Source organism: Sceloporus undulatus, chromosome 2, assembly GCF_019175285.1.
Source record: "Sceloporus undulatus isolate JIND9_A2432 ecotype Alabama chromosome 2, SceUnd_v1.1, whole genome shotgun sequence".
NCBI classification, from domain to species: domain Eukaryota; kingdom Metazoa; phylum Chordata; class Lepidosauria; order Squamata; family Phrynosomatidae; genus Sceloporus; species Sceloporus undulatus.
Window position 1 is genome coordinate 319750131 of NC_056523.1, and position 14802 is coordinate 319764932.

General features: G+C 40.3%; 1 protein-coding gene across 1 annotated transcript in view; it reads left to right on the plus strand.

The window, feature by feature from the left end:
- ACAA2 (acetyl-CoA acyltransferase 2) overlaps window positions 1-4644 on the plus strand; it is a 21490-nt gene extending 16846 nt beyond the window's left edge. Inside the window, exons 6-8 of the mRNA XM_042452719.1 lie at window positions 883-1055; window positions 2042-2196; window positions 4044-4644. Coding sequence (XP_042308653.1) covers window positions 883-1055; window positions 2042-2196; window positions 4044-4128 — 413 coding nt within the window. The 3' untranslated portion in view covers window positions 4129-4644. The remainder of the gene's footprint in view (window positions 1-882; window positions 1056-2041; window positions 2197-4043) is intronic.
- Window positions 4645-14802: the final 10158 nt, after the last annotated feature.

Genomic DNA, 14802 nt, shown 5'->3' on the forward strand with positions numbered 1-14802 from the left:
TATGTGTATATAGGACACCAATAGGATTCCATCCCACAGAGAGAGGGGAGACTTAAAAGTTGCATCTTAATTATTTTTTTCCTTTTTATATGGCAGGGAGGGGTTCCCAGCACTGTCTTCAAAAAGAGATTATTATTCAAAAGAATTAAGCAAAATAAGAACCAAGAGAAAATTGAATGAATTGACAGGACATTGCTGTGCCTTACCGGTTTTGGTTTCTTTAATGTGGCTACATGAATAACCATGCTCTGATGAAAATAAAATTATTGTCCTCTAAAATAACAGTTAAAATGAAGAGTTTAAAGGGTACAAGGTATCAAACTCATGAATTTGTCATTTGCTGATGAAAACATCACAGGCACTGCCCAGTGTAGTCATGGCACCCTTTTCCACATGGTGTTTGCAATATATAGAAATATTGTTCTTAAATTAAGAAGATATCCCTCTCCTGTATCAGAGTTGTTTGCCTGAGGGAAGATATCTAAGTTCTGCCAAATGTGGCCAGCTAGTGATATCCTCTCTGTTCTTTCCTTTGCAATCTCTCAGCTTCATCATTCCATGCAGTCAATGCAATGTATGTGTATTCACTGAGGGGCATGTATACATAACAAAGTACATGTGTGCACAATCTCAACTTTTAGGCTTTTTTCCCCTTGGAGCAAATATTTTTACATTGGGCATGGTGCCTGTGCTTTCAGATTCTAGGCTTTAGCAACCAAGGTCTTCTTAAAAGAGGTTTTTGGAGAAAGAGATTCTAAGCAGCCTCTCTAGGAGCAGCTCTAGATGGGACAGAAGGATGTCAAGAGCACTCTTCTGTACTATAGAAACCTGCAACAGGCAAGGCAAAGCTTTTCTTTGGGAAAAGCTGGGAGTTAAGGAGAGAAATCTGCATTGAATCAGGTTGTGTATTGCTCATCTGTATAGGAGGCACTGTAAAATATTCTTCTTTTAATTGGTTGCGTGTCTGTGTGTGTTTTAACATAGGCCCAGTGCCTGCCATCACAGAAGCTCTGAAGAAAGCCGGCCTTTCTCTGAAAGACATGGATTTGGTTGAGGTAAGGACAACCTTGTAGAAAGCAAAATATACAAACTATAGTCTTATATGTCACTCAAAATAGTGCACAATATGACCAGGTGTGCTACAGTTCAGTGTAATGTTACTTTTGGTGTTTTTTTGAACCCATCATCTCAGGAGAACTCTCCCTATAAGCATTTTGCCATCTTTGGAAAAAATCTCTTTGATGAGGATGGTTTTAACCTGACTGTTGGATATCATTTTGTTGGCTCTCTTCAATTCCTGGGTGATACTGTTATTTTGTTTGCTGCTTTGCTATTAAATTTGTTTTCTACATATTTAGTACACAGGTGGGCAGCCATAGAGGGGACGGAGACTATTTCCCTTCTGGACCAAACCTGTGTTCCCAGTACACTCGTCCCCCGGGTTACGAAATTAATTCGTTCCGGCGCCATTTTCGTAACCCGGGGGACTTTCGTTAGCCGAATCCCCATAGGCGCTAATGGGGAAAAGCCGCGGCTGCGCCGCGGCTCCATTCAAAACAGCGCCGGCTTTTTTTCGCAAGCCGGGGAAACGTTCGTAACCCGGAAATAATTAATTAATTTATTTTTTTTCGTATCCCGGGAATTTCGTATCGCGGCGCGTTCGTATCCCGGGGTACCAGTGTACAGTCAAACGTGATATGACATCACTTCTCATTCCAGGAAATGAGTGTATACCACCCATTTTTGGGGTTCACCACTGATTTTTTTAAGTACAGTATAAAATAGTAAAAAAAAAATAGTATATATTTTGAAAACGCCAACATCATTTTATCAGTTCCACAAAGTCATGTGTTAATTAACTGGATTTTTCAGTGTATAGTTTTAACCAGTGGTTTTTTATACTCTTCCCCATGCCAGGCTGCACTTGATGGCAGTCTTAGGCCATGAGAACTGTTTCCAAGGATACTTCCTAATATAATGTATTCTAGCAGTCCTACCTCATTTGTTTCCAACTTTTCTTTCTCTTTATTTTTTTTTCAAGGTCAATGAGGCTTTTGCTCCACAGTACTTGGCCGTGGAGAAAGTTTTGGGTTTGGACCCAGAAAAAACAAATGTCAACGGGGGAGCCATCGCCTTGGGTCACCCACTGGGGGCATCAGGTTCAAGAATCACAGCTCATCTGGTTCATGAATTAAGGTGTGTGAATAGCTGAAGGAACTCTATGAATCCCTTCTAAATTTTGTTGTTCTTGGTTTCAGTATTGTGGAATGTATGTTTTAGAAATGCCATAACTCAGGGGCATGCAGAATGTCCTAGCTATCTCCATTTCAGAATGATGTGGTAGCAGATGACCAGTGGCTTGAAACCTTGGAGACCAGCTACTAGTCAATATAGACAGCTGTGGGCTAAGTGAATGTCTGGCTAGGTATATGTCAGCTTCTATTAGAAGGTCAGTCCAGGAAACATATCACTTTGAAGTCAATTTAGGTATGGAAACATACCATTTTGATTTTGTGATGGGCATCTGAATGTGTTGACTAATCCCTTTACAAGGCCTTCCTTTTGAACTTATGTGAGGAGCTGAAAGTTATTTCTGCAGCTAACCAGGGCTGCTTCTGCTCAGTGTTTGGATGGGAGTGTATCTCAGAACTATATGTGTCACCTTGAGCTGTGGAGAGGGCAAGCAAGATAAAAACAAAATGCTTATTGAAGCTTGGCATAGATCCACTGAGTCACAAGAAAGTCCAGGTGATCACTGGCTGTGTTCCTTTCCTCCAGCAAGCATGTGAGGCTGCTTAGCTATGTTCAGCAACATCATGAAGCTGTAATTGGGTGCAACTGGGAGTTCTTTGACTTTGTCATTCATATATTTGAGTTCCTTGAGAGAGTAATAACAACAACAGTAAACCGCTGTGGTTCTAATTATTTGTAAATGACAGTGCCACATTATCCAACAACAGCTTGCTGATTCCTATGTTCCTGGGTTGAATCTAAATAACTGATCAGAACTCCAGTCAGTAACACCAAGTAGCCTGTGAAACTGAGATAAATAATATTCATTCTATTCTCTAATAAAATTGTATATTATTATTATTGTTATCATTTTCATCATCTATTTATACCCCACTTTTTCTCCAAACCTGGGACTCAAAGCAAGTTGATATTAAATATCAGCTTCGTTTGATACGCCAACTGCGTCCCTACCTGGACCGAAAGGACCTTGAAGCAGTAGTACTTGCACTGGTAATCTCTCGGTTAGATTTCTGCAATGCGCTCTACTTGGGGCTACCCTTGTACCAAATTCGGAAGCTTCAATTGGTTCAAAATGCAGCAGCCAGATTGGTCACCAGAACCTCTAGGTTTGACCATAGAACACCAATACTGAAATCTCTTCACTGGCTGCCAATTAGCTTCCGGGTGCAATACAAGGTGTTTGTTATTACCTTTAAAGCCCTACATGGCTTGGGCCCGAGTTACTTGCAGGAGCGCTTCTCCCTACATAATCCGCCCCACACTCAGAACATCTGGGAAGTTCTTACTAGAATATTATAATACCAGGTTAATGACAACTTTGTACAAGGCATTCACTGCCGCAGCCCCAAGATTATGGAATGACCTACCGGAAGAGATCCGTCTCCTTACTACCTTAGAGGCCTTTAAGAAGGCACTCAAAATGGATCTGTTCTGGTGGGCTTATCCACTGAATTCCATATAAAAAGGTTATGACGACTGCTCTTCCTTGACCTTGATTGTTGGCTAATGGACGAATTATAATTTTTAGAGAACTAATAGGAATTCTTGGTAAATTCAGTGTTAGTATTTTATTGTTGTATTGATTGTAAATTGTACTAAGTGTCTTTTAAGGTTGTAATCCCGCCTCGATCCGTGGGAGAGGTGGGAGGTATAAATAAACTATTATTATTATTATATAACAAAATAATTGGGCCCAGATTCTTCAGAAGACCGAACAAATTAACTCTGGGAGGCATTGCTATGGTGTCAAGAAATCTTTTTTAAAAAAGATTCTCTCTTGTTTCTTTTAGGCGTCGTGGAGGTAAATATGCAGTTGGTTCTGCTTGCATTGGAGGTGGCCAAGGTATAGCTGTCATAATTCAGAATACAGCCTAAAAGACAATCTAGGATCTTCATAGTTTAACACAGAAATCTCACCAGTTGTTAACATAATGACAATAAAGATTTAGAAGTGTGCAAGTTCAGAAATTATCCAGTATTAATTATCTGGAAAAGGGAAAAAAAGAGTGCAAAAACTTATTTAAAAATTATAGTAACTAAGTAATCTCTAATTTGTGTGAATCCAGCCATAATAATCATTGATCTACTACCTCTTGCTGGTTTAATTTTAATCTCTGAAGATGCCAAGTGAGCCTTATAGCAAGGATATATCTTATCTGTTGATACTTTATCAACATTGTTTTCCAAGCTGTTGGGTATTTTTGATTACTTTTTTTCTGTAAAATGTACCTTCGAGAGGAATTTTGCATTGCCAGAAAATGCATGTTTTTATTAAATGGATTTTGCATGTCTCCGCACAATAAATTTTGTATGAAGATCTGAAAGGAAAAATGTGACAAAGCCAATGTGCCTCTCTGTAGAAGAAATAAAATGATATTGAATTAAACCAAAGAATTTCAGTCTTGTTTTGAATTCCATTGAGACTGAACATTTGCATGTGCAATTGTATGGTTTCTGAGAGGACAATCAAGGAGCTATATGATACTGTGGACCTCCTCTTCCAAAGATGGAGAAGAAGGTCTGCACATGATGAGATGTAAGCAGGGGATCCATACCATATTGTGAATATCAGAGCCATCAAACTAATTCCTTAGCAACAATAGTCCTCTGATATTTATTCAATATTTTTTATGTTGCTGAAGCACAAGATAGGGTTCAGGCTGGTGCTGGGCTTCAGGTTTCTCAGTTCCTTTGTAGTTTACCTCTAGATGTGGTACAAACAAGGGAGACTGTCTAGTATTTGTGGATTTATCAGAGAGGTTCTTAAATATACCAAGCTTTTATATCAGAGTGAAAAATATGCCAACCTTGGAGGTGGCACATTCCCCTCCCCCTCACATTGGAACCAAAAGACACACCAGCAAGTACAAGGGGTGCAGGATGAGAGGGAAGAAAAAATGACTCACTCCTACACACTTTCTGTTTTGGTCAGTGCAAGCCTGGCAAAACTTCAGACATAGCTGTGTTCCTGAACAGATCTTGCCCTGTTCCCACAACCTATGGCTTGACCAGGGGTATAGCTATGGGGGGGGGGGAGCAAAGTGAAGGCATTGTCCTCCAAATGTCTAGCATCATAGGAACTTAAAACCTTAGTTGAGCATTTAAACTGCAGTTTTGACATCCAAAGAAAAGGAGTAGAGAAGTTTACCAAGGGGAATGCAAACAACAAATATAAGAGTTCTAGGTAGGAACAATTTTCAATCCATCACTGCAATGGTAGAAATTTGGGAACTGAAGGAACATTTTATAGGGGGCCCCAAAATTTTCATTGAGAGTAATATCCTTTCTTCCCCCTCCTGCACTAACTAAACGATTCTGCCCACTAAGTATTTTACACGCAGAACATGAGGCTCTTATTTTTTAAGTATAAGAGTTTGCTGCTAATTAGGAGTTGGATCAATCAATGTTGTGCCAGAGAGGGATGCTTAACATGGCTCTGTAGTCCAAAAAGTATCTACTAGTAATAACCTTTTAACAATGTTGCTTCTCAGAGTGTTATTCTAGCCGTGGGGTATGCAAAAGCCAAAGAGAACATTAGCCAGCGTATAAAGGACATCGAACTACAGAATCATATAAGTGCAGCCTTTTTACACTCAACTTTTAAAGACAGTGGGAGAGGCTTTGTCCTTGCTGCATATTTGAACAATCTAACAAATCCAAAGTGTAGGAAAGTCTTTACCCTGGCCAAATTTAATGTACATCCATCTGCCTTACTTGCAAGAATATATAATAACAAACCATTCTGTGAACTTGTGGGTCTGGGGAGGTAGAAACAGTGCGGCATGTTTTGTATTGCACCTTTTACCAGCATCTGCAGTCTTGTTTTATAGCATCAGTTTTACAAAAAATACCAGATAAACCTGATATATTACATTGATTACCTTATGGCCGACCAGCAGACAGGGATTACAACCAAGGTGGCAAGTTTTTAATAATTTTGTTCATGAAACAAAATTTATGTACTGTACACTGAATTATCAGAAGCCATAGGTATCACTATTTTAGCCATCCATGCAGTCAAGTTTGGATTTTGGAGTATTTCTGACCTCAGTATTCCAGATAGATACTCAACCTGTGCTTATTTGATCTCTTCTTTTGGAAATTAATATTCCACACACACCCTCCATGCAAAACATTTTCCTTTGCCTATTTACACAAGGCATCAGACTGCCAAAAAAATACTGATCAAAATTGGACTCAATCTAATCTAATTTTATGGGGGGGGTTAAGCACCTCTGAATATACTTTGGTACAATTCAAATTCTGACATGTTTAGGGTCAGGAAGATATTTTTATTTTCACTCAAATCCCAGCCACTGTATATGGAGGATCTACTTATTAGTGTGACATATTCATTTGCTTGAGACACCAGGTATTCTCATTTATGTTTCTTCTGTCATGTCATATGGTGGGCAACCTGCTTCACATATAAGCTAGTATCCTGTTAGTGCCTTATGGATGTGTAAGTTTTCCTTGGCCTACATATGTCCTTTTTGGGGTGCTGTTGTGGCTGGCGTTCCTTTCCTCCTTCCATGCCATGCCAGTTGTACAGCCTCTGAAGCCGCACACACACATGACATGCCAATTCTGTGCCTCATGGGAGTGGGCAAAATTGGAAGAACTTCTAGCTATGTCTAGTCAGATGCAGAATGATGGTATCAGCTGCTGAAACCTTTGGAGGGCCCCAATGGACATCAGTGTAGAATGTCATCATTTTGCATCCGACTATAGGGACATAGCCAGATGGTTTTCCAATCCTGGCCATTCTTCATGAGATATTGAATGGCCATGTGGGAAGATGTTCAGAGGCACTACAGCAAGCTCAGGGTGGAGGCTATATGGCTCAGCCTAGTGTCAGCTCAGCCATAGAAACCCACTGGATGAACCTGGACAAGTCATATTCTTTTAGCCTCAGTGGCAAACCCCCTCTACACAAATTCTGCAAATAAAACCCTGTGATAGAGTCACTATAAGTCAGAAACAACTTGAAGGCACACAACAAGCGTAGGATTGCTTGCAGAACTACTATGCTATGTTTAACCATACAGGACTGCAGCCTTCCTAATATATCTGAAAATTTTAACTCAGCCCTTGTCAGCCTCCCAAGGTTTCATGTAAAGGAGCCTCCCTATATGTTCGGTGTACTCTACCTGGCTTTGCACAAGAGAGGGGCAACCTGGGTAGTTACTTTTCTGTTGCTAGAGGAGTTGAAATTTTATTACCTGTCTTTTATAACCCTTTGTCCCTAGTCCTCACATGCCTAAGAAGGGGAATGGCCTATGCCTGCATTGCTTTCCCTAGTGTGATTCTGAGTCTAGACCATCTTAACTGACTGAAGAAATAACATCTGAGATGAAATGTAAGCCTTTGACTCTACCATTGTCACTTATCTTCTCTGTATGATTTTATACATCTTTGCCTAATGAAGAAGCCAGTAAAGCTTTGGGAGCTTGTATGGTGTGTTTTTTGCATTTTGATTTGCCAATAATAGTATCACTGTTTTGTGGAAATTGGATTTTGTTGTATTTTTGCTGCATGACCAACACAGCTATCCCTGAATATGTTCCCTAGATGCTGTGACCACTTTCAGCTTGCAACCAGTAGATGGCAATGCAAAATTTTGCATCTTGGGCACACTTTGGTACTGTGCTTTGAGACTAGTGAATAGTCAACTGGTGGCTTATCCCATGCCCTGATGCCTTGCTATCTAGCCTGCCCCACTGCCAGTAATATATTTTAGTCTTCGGGAATACATGATTGAAATTATACAATTGTTTACACCATGAAGCAGGCAGAAAAATCATAGTTAAGGGCTGATAGCAAGTTTGAGTTCAACAGAGCTTGGAGATTACTACTGAGCATCTCTTGTGATGATGCAAAAGCTCACGTTCTCTCACAAAATGGCCAACAAACCAATGGAGGTCAAGTTTCTTGAATTTAATATCCACATACACTCCTCTGCAGCCCCTTTTTCTATGCTGCATAGAAACAATCAGGCTGCCACTGAAAAAGTAACCCTTTCTTGCATAAATAACATGCATCCAAGCAAGCGGACTGAAGTCTACGAAAGCTTATGCTACCACCTTCTTTCATTCACTTAGTCTCAAAGGTGCTACAAGATCCCTTTGCACTTTGGTTAAAATTAAAGAGAGAACATTCAGACAAATAGACGAATGAGATAATGAAAGAGGAGATCCAAATCGTGTTCATATGATGAGGACATGATGGGAGACAATGCCAGAGGACCTGGGATTTGTTGTTCTGTATCCACCACTTTCCAACTGCCATTAAATTGTCATAGAGTGGAAAGGCACTGAAGGAGGAAGGTGGGCCCAAGGGATTGGATTGGTCCTTGCATTAGTGACTTCCTCCTTCCACATGGTCCAAAAAGGTTCAATACACATAACTTTCAGTTACATATGGGCCTGAACAGACAGGCCAAAATAAAGCTGCTTCGGGTCGCTTTGGAGGTATGCTGTTTAAATGATACATGCATCTTCAGAGGCAAGAAGCTGCGCCAAAGCTGTGCTTCAATTTTTAGAACTGGAGTATGGCTTTTGTGTGGTTTCCAGCCTCTTAGAATGCACGTGTCATTTAAACAACACACTTCCAAAGTGGCCTGAGCTTTATTTTGGCTCATATGTTACTAATAGGATGCCAGCCAAATATTTTACACAGGTAACATGAAGCTAGCTAAATTATAATGATCTTATTAACTCCTATTCTGTCTTTCTGTATGTGAGATTATTGCTTTCAGAAAGTTTATTCAAATGATGAAAATAATCTAGGCAGAATCTGGGTTGAATCTTTGTTGTTCACATGCATTTTGAATGCATCCAATTAAGTTTTTTTGGGGGGCTGCCAAAAAAAACCAGAAAACGCGATACGCGTTGTCAGCCCCCCCCCCCCCCCAGTTTTTCTAAAAGATTCACTTTCACAGCCACATGAATAACTGATGTGAATAGACCTGGGGAAACTCTGCATGCCTTGAATGTGTTTCAAATACATTTGCATCATCCACTCCATCTTTATTTAGGTGCTGATAAGTGTGAGCAACCAAACTTGCAGAGATGTGTATAGATGTGGTTCCATAGTGTGAACAACAAATCTGGAATGCATGAGTGAAGTTATTTGCATAGTTGCGTTAAAAACAACAGTATGTGAATGACCCCCTCAGTTTTCCCTTTTGCGCAATTTTTTGTTTAATCTGGACACTGGGTGGCATAGTTTTCAAAGGAGATTTCTCACTTTAAAAAAATTGGGGGGGGTGACACATCACAGGTTTCTCTGTCTGCAAGATTGTGTGTGGTTATAAAAGCACCTCCTTGTATTCTTTGGAGTTGCACAAGTATTCTGGCATGTTCTGTGTTTCTCAACTTTGAGAAAATAACTCCACAATGTCTTTATTTTACCTTTTTTATCTATCACTGGGTTGGAGAGAGGATTCCCTGGTATAAACTGTTCAGACCTTCCCCAGGTTAGACTAACTAGGATATTTGGGTAAGGATTTGCCTCTGCGGGTAGCAGCTGGTCAGTAATTATTTAGAACAGGGATTATTAAAGAAGTTGGAAAAGACTCTTCCCCCCAACCGTCCAGGTCTATTAAGAGCAACCTTTATAGAAAATGAACTGGTAATTTTCCACAGCTAAACTTCTTCTAACACACTTGTTTCTACCTCACTGAATCCAAACAAGCATTTCATTAGTGTCAATTTGACACAGTTTTTATCATCCTACCTATTTTGTCTGGATCTTCAGAACAGCTTTGTTCAGCAGCTTTGCCAGCTGTATCACAGTCTCCTCTCTCTCTCTCTCTCTTTCTCTCTCTCTCATTTATTTGCCCCTGATAAACCATCAGAAATCTCCACAAGCAATTCTTTCTTACTGAAATTATATATATATATTTTCTTTAAAGGGCTGTTCCAATTCCAATGTTTCTTCTGCTTTGTATAATATTGTCACAGCTTGGGAAGGGAGCCTACCAGTCCCTTTTACATGTTTGAAAGAGGCAGATGACATAGGGGGAAAAAACCTCTCCAGACAATGGAGATTAAAAGAGATTAAGGAGAGAGATAATAATTTGAAAAGCACACACCATCACCCAGATTCTAGACAACAAATTTTAGGGCATTTTTCCATTCAAGAACAAAGACACTCTGTAACAGCCTTTTAGCTCACATCACTCCAGAGACTTCTGTCTTAGGCTCCTAAGACTGCCTAAGACTCCTAAGACCCAAGAGCCCTCCCAAATTGTTGGACTGTAAGTCTCATAAACCCCAGTCATGTAACCACTGTGCAATCTGATGGGTGATGGTGGGCACTGTTGGCATAGATGGTGAGGACTGTCAAAACCAAACTGAAACCACCTGCAAGGAAGTAGTACTCTGCACTAATAGCAATAGCAAGTACATTTCTATACCACCTATCGGTGCAAGTAAGCATTCCCTAAGTGGTTTACAAAGTGTAATGCATAGCCAGGAGGGATCCTACAAACCTGCCACCACCGAATCAGTAGCTGTTTTTACAAAAACCTGTTTCTGGGTACAGATCCCTTCAAGGTATATAAATTCACCCATTTGTACCACCCAAGAAAATACCAGGGCCAGTACTGTGTTACTTTTATTCAACAGAGTTACACAAAACCCATTCTGCAAACGGAGCCACCTGTCTCAAAGGTGCAACACAATCCTTCTGTGTACAAAAATATAGTTTTGTTTCCACATTACATAGCATGCACCCATCCATCCACTCCCTCAGCTGCATCTTAAAAATCCTTTTTGTTGTTATGGCTGTTGTTGTGGTGGTCCAGTGAGCAATGTAGAATGTGAGATTAGCTTTAGCCTGGACACACACACACACACAAAGAGAGAGAGAGAGAGAGAGAGAGAGAGACCTTTGTTTGAGGGGGGTTAACTTTTGCTTAGTTTCTATTGTATTTAGAAGTCCAATCTAAGCTACAAATAACCACTGTGTGATGCATCCACATTCAAGGAACGATACTTAGAGCATGTACAAAGTGCACCCCCCTCTCTCCTGAGAATCTAAATGGTAGCCTGACAGGGTTAGAATATTACGAGTAGAATACTTTTTTGTAAGAGCACTGAAAAACAGGCTTCTGATGACAATCATGTAGCAATTTTTCTATTACAATCTGTCTTTTACATATTCCAGACTATCCAATTGTGTCAGGAAGTGGCGGGTTTCCATAGCTGTATTTACTGGAGGAGGAATGAAGACTGTTTTGCTAATCGTGTTATTTTTCAGGCTAATTCAACTCTGCAGGCCAGGGTTTAAAATGCCAAGTCACCATAAGTCAGAAATGACTTAGGCTCAGACATTAGTAAAAATGGAGACTGTAATTAAGAAACCAGAAGAAGACTAAGGAGTTTATCACACAGGGGAAATCCTGTGCAAAAACGGGATTTAATAGCTGGGGGAAAAACTCACAAAAGCGGGTTGATTTTCAGGATTTTCCAAAAGTAAAAAGAAGTGGCTTTTGTCTACTTTCTGTCTTCTTTCTGTTCAGGTAGATACCACGTTAACACTTTCTGATTTAAACCCCCGTTTCTGCACAGGATTTCCCCCATGTGATAAACTCTTGAGTCTTGGAAGGACAGCTATGAAGGAAAGGATGTATCAGTAGATACCAAAGACAGAAGGTACAAGTGTGATAACTGAGCAGCAAAGAAAGTAGACAGGAAGAGAATAAACGAATTTGAAAAGCTGGGCTGAAGGAGACTTCTACAGATACCACTGAATACCAAAAAGACAAATGAATGAGTCGAAAAGCAAAAAATGACTAAACAGAGGCTCAGTATGCAAAGAGGTCTTGTAGCACCTGTGAGACTAACTGAAAGAAAGAAGCTGGTAGCATGGGCTTTCACAGACTTCAGCCAGCTTCCTCAGATGCACAAAAACACATGCTACCAGTTTCTTTCTTTCAGTTCTTCATCAGGCAGCCTGATGAAGAAGCCAGTGGAGCTCCAAATGCTTGCATCGTGTATTTAATGCCTTTTAGTTGGCCTGATAAAGGCATCACCACTTTGTGGATTTTGGGTGTCATTGTACTTTGCTGTATGGCCAACACAGCTACCCGTAGATATGTTTTCTCTATTTCTAGATGTTATGTAGCTGTGCTCTCAACAAAACTCTAACCTCCTGAGAAAGAGAATGCGGCAATGTCATCATTCTCTGGCTTTTTATCATGGAATGGGAAGAAGAATTGACAGAAGTCAGTCTCATTGGCCGACTGCCTGGCCAGGCCTTGGAAGGAAGCCATCCGAATTATGAGGCAATGGGCTGTACTGAACCATTGTCTCATAGCTTTGATTGCTTCCTTCCAGGGCCTGGCTAGGCAGTCAGCCAGTGGGCTTGGCTCATATCAATCCATCTTTCCCCTCCACATTTCCAATCTGGGAAGCTATCTAAGTAAGAGTAGTAGAGATCCTAAAGCCCAATGAGGCCTGTTAGTGCAAACCGTGCACAATTCAAGCACAGATAATTAAAAACTTTACAAAGGGATCTTGCAGCACCTTTGCGGTTAACTGTGTGAAAGAAGTTGTAGTATAAACTTTGTAGACTTGATCTACCGTCTCAGTTGTATGCATCTGAGGAAGTACACCGAGGCTGCATCCACAATGCAGAAATAATCCATTTTGACACTTCTTTAACTGTCATGGCCCAATGCTATGTAATTCTGGAAACTGTACTTTGTTTTGGCACCAGTGTTCATTGACAGAGAAGGGTAAATGTCTCACAAAACTACAATCTCCAGAATCCTATAGCATGGAGCCATGGCAGTTAAAGTGGTGTCAAAATCGATTATTTCTGCATTGTGGATGCAGCCTTAGTCTATAAAAGCTTATGTGACAACTTATTTTGCCCAGTTAGTCTCAGAGGTACTACAAGGTCCCTTTGCATACTGATAACACTGGACTAACACGGCAATGGAGATTATTACATTGTTTTTAAAGTGTCTTATCCTCAACAGGATAAAGGTGCATTTAATTTTAAAACTGGGTGTTATCATACTCACCAGTGGTGGGGTGAATGCAACCCATACACAGCCCAGATCCCAGCCATGCTTATCCAGCAGCTTTAGAAAAAACAAGATTTTGCTGTTTTTGAAAAGTCACTGGATAAGCACAGCTGGGATCCAGGCTGCATACGGGTTGCATTTGGCCCACCACTGGTGAGTACAACATCCTGTTTTAAAATTAAATGTGCCTTTTTCTGGTCAGGGATAAGGCACTTTAAAAGCAATGCGATAATATCCTATGACTCTGAATTCTACCCCATGTAAAGACTGTGATAGAAACAGCAGTCAGTGGAAATAAATGGGGAAAGATCTGTGGTTATCATACTACTGGGGCTGCCATGTGATAAGATATTTTAGTTTAGTTTAGTTTCTATTCTGCTTTTTCAGAAGATGCTGAAAGTATTCTCTTCCTTGGCTTAGTTTCCAATATATTTGGAATATATTTTCAGTAGGGTATTGAAGGGCTGGGGATATTGGATCTTTAGGTTGGATCTGTTGTTGCTCTTTATTTAGTGATTGATTTGTTGGTTGGTCGTTGGTGTGGCTGATGTGATTTCTTATTTTAAGATGGTGGGAGCCAGTAGATGAAGGAAAGGAAGGCAGGGTCATGCCTTCATCTCTGCTGAGAGACCTGGGATGTATCCACACTACAGAAATAAAGCAGTTTATCACTTCAACTGCCATGACTCTATCCTACAGAATCCTGGGATTTCTAGTTTGGTGAGGCCCCAGTGATCTCAGACAGATCAGGTTTAATACCTCACAAAACTACAAATTTCAGAATTCCGCCACCATGGAAATATTACTTACCGGTCGTACATACACATTCAGTTGCACAGTGCTGAATTCCCTAATGAATGATCATTGCATAATGATCATCACTTGATGGAGTATCTTGACCAATGTTTTTATAGGTAATCATGCCATTAATTGTAATGCATGCTTTCCAGTTTCTGGAAATCAGGGTGCATTCCACATTACATAATTATAGCACCATGATTCCATTTCACCCAACCAGTATAACCAACATTTCCTCACCTACACATCTTGCATTTAGCATGTTGGTGCTTTTCTGTTGTTGGTCACTGGAAGAGAAATATGGGCTTCATTTTCAGTGGACTACTTGCAAGGAATATCAGGTCAACTGGGATGAAATTATTGGAAGTCCCAAAAATGCGATATGTGGGGACCACACAGAGGGCTTTTTCTGTTGCTGCCCCTAAATTTTGGAATAATCTCCCTATCGAGCTCCGCTCCACTGCATCCCTAGTCCTCTTTAAGAAGAACCTGAAAACATATCTTTTCCTGCAAGCCTTTCCACCCTAAATGATCTTTTTATTCTTTACCCTTTGTCATCGACCCCGGAATTTGTACTTTGACTTCCCAACTGCCTGCCCCTTGTATTTGACTCTGTTTTTTAACTCTGTTTTTAACTTTGTATTGCTATATTTTTCTTGTGTATGTATGCCGCCTTGATCAGGTTACTGGAAAGGCGGGTTACAAATAAAACC